This window comes from Tigriopus californicus, chromosome 11 (assembly GCF_007210705.1).
Source record: "Tigriopus californicus strain San Diego chromosome 11, Tcal_SD_v2.1, whole genome shotgun sequence".
Classification (NCBI taxonomy): domain Eukaryota; kingdom Metazoa; phylum Arthropoda; class Copepoda; order Harpacticoida; family Harpacticidae; genus Tigriopus; species Tigriopus californicus.
The window spans coordinates 6444109-6453079 of NC_081450.1; the positions used below are offsets into that span (position 1 = coordinate 6444109).

Genomic DNA, 8971 nt, shown 5'->3' on the forward strand with positions numbered 1-8971 from the left:
TCCTCACTTTGTCTGGTAGACCATTGTGGTTTCAGAAAATAGCATCATCTAAGAAATTTTAAGGGCTTTAAAAGTGATCTAAAAAGAAGTTAACTACTTTATCGATAATTTCAAATTGCCTGGGAATTTAGTCAATGTGGAAGATTGAACTTGTAGTCATTCTTGCAGGTAGCTCTTCGTATGATGGTGTTTTACTGCTTGTCTTGGTGGCTTTGCTTCTTAAAGACATGTTGTCAGACATGTAACGACCAGGCTTGGCTAAGCAATGACAAATAACTACGAATGTTATTCATCAAAACTCAAACAGCCTGAGTAATTAAAACATCGTTATCTATCTAGTAGTTTTTTCAAATTGATGAACCCGTCCGACAAATATTCCAATGACATATTCTTTTTGTTAATAAACATCCTTCTACCGTCCTTATTTAATCTCTCATTATCAGAAAAACGTTTAAGTTAAAAAGGAGTGCTTGCTATTGCGTGTACATATATGCTTGCGGACGAATTCTTTATCGAAGCAACACGTATACAGCTCTTACAATAATCTTACAATAATCATTTGTAACGTCACACGGCGCAAAGAAAACGGGAAGAGGCACGGTAGATTGCTAAATAAGCTGCTCTTGCTTTGCCTTGAACGCAATTTCTTTTCCGGACATTTTGTGAGCCGGGGCACTGATTAATCGTAAGATTTTGATAGAATTAGCCAAAAGCAACACAAATGCATTATAATTCAATAAAAAGGATCGGCTCTTTCTTTGGTAGATTCTGAATGACAAAGCGCCCTCTGAAGTGCTGATCGTAAAGCATATTTCGTGCAACATAAGGGGACTATAGGTCAAAAGCAACTCGAGTGGATTGGACAAGTAGAAACTGCGGTCATATCTACAAGATTTTAGCCAAACAGAGTGAAATGTTCACGGTCACGAATTACAAGTGCCAGACGGATCGCCTCTATTACATAGATTCCTGGACAAAGGAATATTTCTACGGTGAGAATTACGAATGTCCATTCTAGATCTCGCCCTGTGTCCACATTAGCCTTCTATGTACAAACCGTATGTTGTTCTTAGCAAGATGTTGTTCATACAAAAAATTCTTTGTTCCAATTGCGATTGAGAGTCTGTCTGAAATAGATAAAATGATCAGACCAACTCAGGACACCATCTCGTGGTTAGACACCTGACTGACTTAATTACTCTATCTACTCAGAATAAGAGCACCCCTCCCTTCTTTCAGCAATATTAGAGATACTGTTGCTGGAACCACGATTAGACTTGATTGCACATGCACATTTTTGCAAGCCCCTGGAACCTCGCACAATTGTTACGACGATGGATGGGTACATACGAGCATGGAGCATGGATGATGGATAGTACGCTGGATGATTAAAGAAGCCAGGAAGCCGCGAGATGATCGGGCAAGCATCTAAACGGACCACACCGTGAAATGGATTGGATTGGATGGATGGGGAGGCGTTGGTTGTAGTCCACTCCTTCTCTTGCTTGCTTGGTGGCCTTTCCAATTTCTGTTATCAGTTGTCGCAAGACGGAGGATGCTTGAGGAGGCATCGGAGTGATCCACTATTGGTTATCATCCTAACACACTTGTACATTCAGCGATAAACTTGAACCATAAATCAAGATCAGTGCCAGTCGTCAAAAATGAACATTTATTTGCAATTGGTAAGATTTGGAATTGTGCTGTTATTGATTAGACTTTTCATGTGAATGCGGGTTCCGTGTTGTGACTTCTGGGGTGAATATTTGAAAGATGGAATGATTGCAATTGATGCAATTGGGCTGTCCTCCACAGATGACAGATTTCTTAGTAAGAATGCGACGTATGTTTTGAAGCGGTGAAAAAATGCTTAATCGCTCGAAAAGGTGACAATGTTTCAAGTGAACAAAACCAGGGAGAGCGAAAAACTACCGGACAATGAAATGCGCTATTAGTGGCAATTTCTGAGTTATTGTCTCAACTAGAATCCAAATTTCAGTCAATCCTCAATTGATTCCTTTGATTTGTATTTGAAGCTGTTCGTATTTTGGTTTACGAAAAGTACGACCAATTTTATGAAAAAAGTGTACTGATTCGTTTTTCCATTGAAAGGGAGAGAGGGGGAGGATTCTGTAAATACCATTTCCTATTGAGATGCATTACCGAAACAGTCTACGTAGATAAAGATGTGGACGATTTTAATGGCTGTTGCCATTCTAGTGGTTCATTTGATGTTTCCGGCTGCTCCTCTTGAATTGTTTTGAAAGGCTATTGACCACTGCACTAGTATCGAATTGTTCAAACGAGCAAATGCTTTGGTGTGAACATCAGAAATTGTTCAAGTCGTACAATTTCATGGTGGTGTATTGTACTCCTCTCTGGATTTTGCCCTGGCCATAATGATTAACGCTACCAACCAGCAAAACATTGCGTATTGTACACTGTGGTTGCACTTTGTTGGAAAATATTGCGCAAAGCCGTTTGGTGTGCGCCTTACTCCATCATCCATATCAGGGACGAGCAAAGATGGATGGATGGATGGATTGGATCATAACCCTTTTCATCTGGGCATACTACTAACAACATACGCTCCCAATCCTTTCAAACTTGAAACGTGAGGAGGAATTAATCTGTGAAGGATTTAAAGGAAGAAGCTTTTTGTGAAGTTGGTTCGAACTTATTGCTTTTGAAGTGCGATTCCATGAATGTTGTTTCAGCTCCGAAAAGTGAGACAAATCAATGTTATGTCAATAAAGTCTACCAGAGGTGCACGCTTTGTACATTACTCATCATGAGCTGTGACAAAAGTTTTATCCTGGTTCTTGCACAATTTCGACTCTCATTCGAAAGAGAAAACGATAAGGACCACTTTAAGGAGGATTTGGGAGGAGAACAGTGATTGTGTTCGAACTGCATCACATACAACCTGAAAAACTATTTTGAAAAGAAAGCAAACATGATTGATTGCACATTCGACTGATATTCTTCATCTGCCTCTCAGAAATAGCAAAGAATAAAATTATTTAAAGTCAATGCGTCTTCTGATGGCTCAATCGAGTCACTTTTTTAAGTTTGAGAGCTCCACTTTACCTAATGATGGTATAATATCAGTTCTGTCTTGGAAGATATGATCTTTAGACCACGTTTTTTAGTTAAGGTTACGAGTTTAAAATCTGCTTGAGATCTGTTAGCATGATAAGGCTATATAATCTAAATCTATTAAAAAAATTAAAATCTTTATATTGGAATATGTAACATCAAGGTCTAAAACCGAAGGTCCAAAATAACGAAGTATTCTGGTGTAAATAGAATCGCAATCATAAAGACCAATGGCTGATCTAGGGCGATATGTAAGGCGGCTACTTGTCATTAGTTTGTTCAAAGCTGTTAAATTGAATCTGTTGCAAAAGAGCTGATGTTGAAGATGTTCAAATTCAAGAGAGGAACTCAATTTCTGGACACATTCTACATACATCTAACCAAGGACAACTCCTTGGTCCAGCTTAATGTTTAACGAAAATATATTAGGTCAAGACGAGTGTTATTCTCCAGAAAATACTGAACATCATATATTTTAGGGTGCATTCAAGTAACTCCAGAACATCAAGTAGATACCACTTTTGGATCGACCTAAAATTGAATGAAGAGTGCACGAAAGACTACTTATTCAAGTTCGAAGCACGGTATCTGCAAACAATGTGAAATATGATCTTTCTTAGCCTTAAGCGTATCAATCTCCGAGGAAAAATGACATTGAGCAAACGTAACCCAATCAATGACAACGACAACTTTCATTGCATTTAGAATAGGATTCGTAACTACCATAAAAACAGCACGACAGAGAACAAACATATACTGCCATTTCATGAATGCGTAGCAAATCCGAAATAGCGCGAGCTTTTATGTAAGACAACAAGAACACTCGTGAAAAAAGAGCAATGCAATTGCAAGAGGTCTCTTTGTAGTAGAGTGGTTGTATCGGGCATTTCCTTATGCAAATCATGACTGGCGTCTTTTCTTACAGTGCAACCATTGGATTATGGGACTAACTCTTCCATTCCTGACGTTCCTCTTTTTTGAAGACGCTCTGTGTGCGCCTTATGGAGGATACGGACCGAAAGAAGAATTTGGCAACACTGGTAACACGTTTCCAGCTCCCAATCCGAACGCCATCTTTGGTTACGACTATTTCAATATTTTTGACGATTGGACCACATACGGATCGGTTTACAACCAACACAAAAACAGGTATTATTGGTCTATCATGATTTAATGAAAACTGGAGATTTGCCAAATGACTGCTCCTGGTTGTCCTTGGCCAAGTCCTTGGAATTTGTTGCCAGCCATAATGAGAAAACTACCGCTTACAATGCGGAGTAACAGCCATTACCACGTGTGCAGTAATGGAGGAAAACTGACGAGAGTCAAACACATGACGGTGGATAGATGAGTCTAGGAATCGAGAATACTCAAAGTGAAATGTCAGATCCATCCAGATGATGCGTGGCCAAGACTGTATTTCAAGATTACTCTACCAACCTTTCGTATTTATCCCTTTGGCACGAAAACAATTCATCCAACATTGGGTGTGTCTTTACCATTTACTTTTTCTCGTCGTCTCCATCGTCTCTTTGTTTGGGCGCTTCCCATGACATTTAGGTAGACAATACATATCAGAATCGTATTCGACAAGAACATGTTGAGTTAGCAACGCCTTCACTTTCGCATGCTTTGATTTCATTCCCCGAAATATCGGTCGACGGACAATTGGCTTCATTTCTCGATTAACATTAGTCATAAATTAACGTATACTTGTTTTCTTCTAGGACTTTATTGCTCAACCGAAGGCCCAAGAAGCACGTGAACTCGCCGGTTTTGCCAAAGGCCGCAGGAACTGCATTCACGGAACCTATTCCAAAGCAGAAGGACTCAGAACCACTAGCTCAATATAGTGCGAACCCTGACAAAAACGATGCTCTTGGCAATATTGAGAGCCGATTCCAAAAAATCTTTAAATATTTCAAGTAGTCATCTTTGAAAGTAACGTTCTGCTGCTCAGTGTGATACTTTTCCCGCCATTTCCTTCGTCCAACTAACACATGTATTGAATGATGCCATATTTATTGGCTTATCTTATCTGGAAAAGAGGTCAAACTTTAAAATATACTATTTACTAACTATCTTTCAAGTTTCAATAAAAGATCAAAATGTATTCTACCTATTTTACTTGAAGAAAAAAAATCGCTCAACCTCTTATTCAAGTTTATCTATGAATCCTGAATTGCCAACAACCAACTTTAGTTGGGCTATTCTTTTTACTCTGATGAACCAGGTCTAAACTAATTGAAGATAAACAATGTCAAGAAAATGTGTGTTTTGCCACTTGATCTAATAAATAAGATCTTTTGAAATGGAAACATTTCGATTTTGACGCTCTAATCCAACTCCAAGTTTAGTTCGGGTTCGACGTATTGGTGAGCACAGACTACTGAAACATTAAGAAGAAAGATATTTAAGCGCCTTTTTCCTGTCGTAAGTCTGAAGGTAGAAAGTAAATAAAGCGTTAAAACTCCGCATAAAACACCTTGTTTGAAGCCATGCATTTTCTTATCATTTTGTTACATTACCAACGACTTCAAAGCCATCAAAACGTTCGGTGCAAAGAAACTCTGCATGATTAAGACTGGTTCCACAAGACACTTATGGATACTTGAGTGGGCGTTAGTACTCAAGATTAACCGTACCAACTTTCGGTTATCGAGTCCACTAATACTTGGCACCATATTTGCCAGGCCTTGTTTCTCATTTTCGAAACAATTGTCCAATGGCAACATTTACGCGCAAGGTAATTTTTTATGTCAATAAGGGGTACCTTTGGATAAACCAGGCATGATTTGGAATTTTGCCAATTATCTAAATAGAATTGAAAATGAGAACATCATACGCTGTTATGGTCCTCAACGATACGATAAGATCAAAGTCTTGTGTCCATTTGGAACACACTAGAAATGGAGCGCCGCACACGGTTGACACACTGCTTTCTTCAATGCGAGTGCGTGTGTGTATTTAAATTATTACTCACTCACTTGTGGCTTTCTAATTGACGTCCCAAAAGAGTGGGTTATTGCACAAAAAGGCCCTCCCCAAAACTCAATGTCTAGGTCTACCTAACTACGCACAATACCTATCTTTCTACAACTCGTACTTATGGCTCACCAAATCCAATGGGCTTTCACTTTAAAAATCAATGAGGTTTGAACCAATCAGCGCCAACTGAGCCAAATAAGGCCATGAATAATATTGTCTTTGAGGACGGTAAAGGAGAGGCTCATCAACAAAAGTTGTGATACTATTCTGATTAGTTATTGTCGGGACAATGAACCACAAGAAATCGAGTACTCCGTCATTACTCCCTTGGATCCCAGCGGGTGTGCCGGACAAGGATAAGTCCAAAAATCGTTTTGTCCACAAGAAGAACAGCAAAATTGAAGGTCTTGAACTCGGAGAAAGCAATGCCAATGCCTTGTTCAAGGATAAGGACAAGGACAAGTACAAGAAGAACTCCACTTGGGCCCTAATGAGCGAGAAGAAACCCCCGTTTCTTTCCGTTTCCCAGAAATCCGAGGAGGATCGAGTGTCCTTGCAAAACAAGATCAAAGACATCTTCGAGGAAGAGGAAGAGGAGCAGGAGGAGGAGGAGGAAAACGAGAAGGACCATCTTGAACGGCAAGGAAGGAACTCGGACAGATCACAGAGTCGACACAGAAGTGCCAGTCCCAAACGAAGTCGCTCTCGCGAGCAAAACAGCAATTCCTCCTCACGATATGAAAGGAAATCCAAAAAGCGTTCCAAATCAGAGGATCGCCAACGCCGTCATCGAAGGAGACATCGTTCGAAGGAGCGTCGGGACAAAAGTCGACATAAAAGTCGATCTCCATCGGTGACAAGAAATGAAAATTCTCCCGTGGTGAGAAGGTATCGCAAAGACGAGGGATTTTTTGAACCTTCTGGATACAGAGATCGACCAGAGAGCAAGGCCAAGTTCCACGGTCGACCCAGAAGCGCTGAACATAGCTCTGGATTTGGAAGCCTGATGGAAGACGGGGATGATCCGACTCGACATTCAATCGATTTCATTGACAGTATCAATGCAGCTGGAAATCAAATACAGCCTCGACATTTGGCCCAAGTTCACCAACAACCGGCCCAAGTTCTCCTCAATCATGGAAACCCAGGTATCAACAATGTGCCTAATCCACCCAATCCAGCTTTGGTAGATATCCCCACGGAAGCCCCATGGCCCAATCGGGTCCAAGGATACACTAATGATCCCTATGGATTGCGGCAACGGGCTCAGTTTCCTGGCAATCAAGGTTATTCTAATGGCGCTTACCAAGAAGAGGTTTATCCGCCACATCTAATGAATCCAGGCTTTAATCAACCTCAATTTGATCCGAACCCTCAAATGGAACCGAGTGGTCAGTTTCAATACCCAAGGGGACATCCCAGGCACCAACGACACTCCCTTCAATCCCAATTTGCCCCCATACCTTATTCGGATGGACTTTCCTCGGGAAATTCGGGCTATGGATTTCAGTCCATACCTCTGCAACAGAGACGAAATTCGGCCCCCGAGGCCTGGTTAGTGTTTCCCAAGGGTGGCGGTGCAGGCAGGTCAAGCAGAGTGAGCAAATCCATGAGAAACTACGCAAGTCAACCACTCAAATTCACAGGTACTCTAACTCGAAATCCACCCCATTGGAATCCAAACCTATTTTTGCTTACAGCTCTCTTGACTAATATTCCATTATTTGAATTCAGAAAGTGTTGGCAGCCGTTTGAAGCAAAGTTTTACGCGGCTCAATCGCGAAACTCCGGTAGAAAAATTCAATTTGATGGAAGAAAAACCGAAAGAGGTTCGGAGACAAGATAAACGAAGGAATGCTATGATTGCGGCAGTGGCCACAATCATTGGGTGTCTTCTCTTGGGACTGGGATTGATTGGCATTGCAGCGGCAACCACAACAACCGGAGGTATGTGGATTAAAGAGTGTATACTTACTGTATAGTTAAAGCAAGGATAAACAATCACAAGGTCTAAATAAGCCATGGGCCACAATTGCGTTTTTTTTTGTCTAGGAAGTAACACGGGAAGCGTTAAGGGAGCATCTATAATCGGTGGTTCTGGATCAACACCCCTAAACACCTCAGGTAAGAAATTAAGCACACCAAACGCTAATTCTTAGCCTTACATACACATATTTTTGTCCCGCAGTATGTAACAATTATAACATTCTGGACCAGGCTTGGAGGAAGATCGTTCCGAGGTACATAGGATCGTATAAGTGTGATTTGGAGCGACCCAAACTTCAAGAGGGCTGGTATCGTTTCCAGGAACCCGCCGGGACATTTTTACCCACTTCAGCCCCGGGTTCCTTAGTCGAGAATCGTATTTGCGGTCCGCAAATGGCGGCTTGGGTGGATGGAGAACATCCCAAAAAGCACGAAGGAACGGTGTCCAGACGATTCTGCTTCCAATGGGAAACTGGTCCTTGCCAGTTCCATGTCAATAGTAATATCCGAACATGCGAGGATGCACAAACCGGGACAACCTTCTATGTCTATCTACTGAAAATTCCTTCGGATATTCCGTGCAATTTTGGTTATTGTGCAAGATCTTAGATCCAATTTTCAAAACAAATACAACAACTTTATTTTAAATTGGAAATGCGGAAATTGACGAGGACGATGAGATAGGTTAGTAGGCCTTCGATGATGGCTAGAAGTGATCCGTGATTCAAAGGAAAATATCCATTCCCAGTAAATAGAGTCTTTTCCGAGAGCTTCGTGAGTAAAAATTCAAATTTGCTGAAATCATCCTGGGATAGAGTATCGTAGTTATCCCGCATATAATTTTCTGCAGCCTCTTTGACCTTTTCCAAACTGGTTTCGATTTCATTTCCAGTGTGGC

The 8971-nt window shown here is 41.0% G+C and overlaps 2 protein-coding genes across 2 annotated transcripts; both read left to right on the plus strand.

The window, feature by feature from the left end:
• The first annotated feature begins 813 nt into the window (after positions 1-813).
• On the plus strand, positions 814-5212 carry LOC131891068 (uncharacterized). Its single transcript, XM_059240567.1, has 4 exons — positions 814-992; positions 1240-1685; positions 4025-4248; positions 4827-5212. The coding sequence occupies exons 2-4, from the start codon at positions 1665-1667 to the stop codon at positions 5026-5028; spliced, it is 447 nt and encodes a 148-aa protein (XP_059096550.1). The 5' UTR covers positions 814-992; positions 1240-1664; the 3' UTR covers positions 5029-5212.
• Positions 5213-6270: 1058 nt separating this feature from the next.
• LOC131891058 (uncharacterized) lies at positions 6271-8728 on the plus strand. Its single transcript, XM_059240553.1, has 4 exons — positions 6271-7733; positions 7822-8034; positions 8140-8211; positions 8276-8728. The coding sequence occupies exons 1-4, from the start codon at positions 6377-6379 to the stop codon at positions 8680-8682; spliced, it is 2049 nt and encodes a 682-aa protein (XP_059096536.1). The 5' UTR covers positions 6271-6376; the 3' UTR covers positions 8683-8728.
• Positions 8729-8971: the final 243 nt, after the last annotated feature.

What these genes read in the sequence shown, in the direction of transcription:
- LOC131891058 (XM_059240553.1), top strand. Translation starts at nt 6,377, where the DNA reads ATGAACCACAAGAAATCGAGTACTCCGTCATTACTCCCTTGGATCCCA. An exon ending in TCAACCACTCAAATTCACAG is followed by an intron (nt 7,734 to 7,821) that starts GTACTCTAACTC and finishes ATTTGAATTCAG; the next exon opens with AAAGTGTTGGCAGCCGTTTG. An exon ending in AACACCCCTAAACACCTCAG is followed by an intron (nt 8,212 to 8,275) that starts GTAAGAAATTAA and finishes TTTGTCCCGCAG; the next exon opens with TATGTAACAATTATAACATT.
- LOC131891068 (XM_059240567.1), top strand. Translation starts at nt 1,665, where the DNA reads ATGAACATTTATTTGCAATTG. An exon ending in TGAACATTTATTTGCAATTG is followed by an intron (nt 1,686 to 4,024) that starts GTAAGATTTGGA and finishes CTTTTCTTACAG; the next exon opens with TGCAACCATTGGATTATGGG. An exon ending in TACAACCAACACAAAAACAG is followed by an intron (nt 4,249 to 4,826) that starts GTATTATTGGTC and finishes GTTTTCTTCTAG; the next exon opens with GACTTTATTGCTCAACCGAA.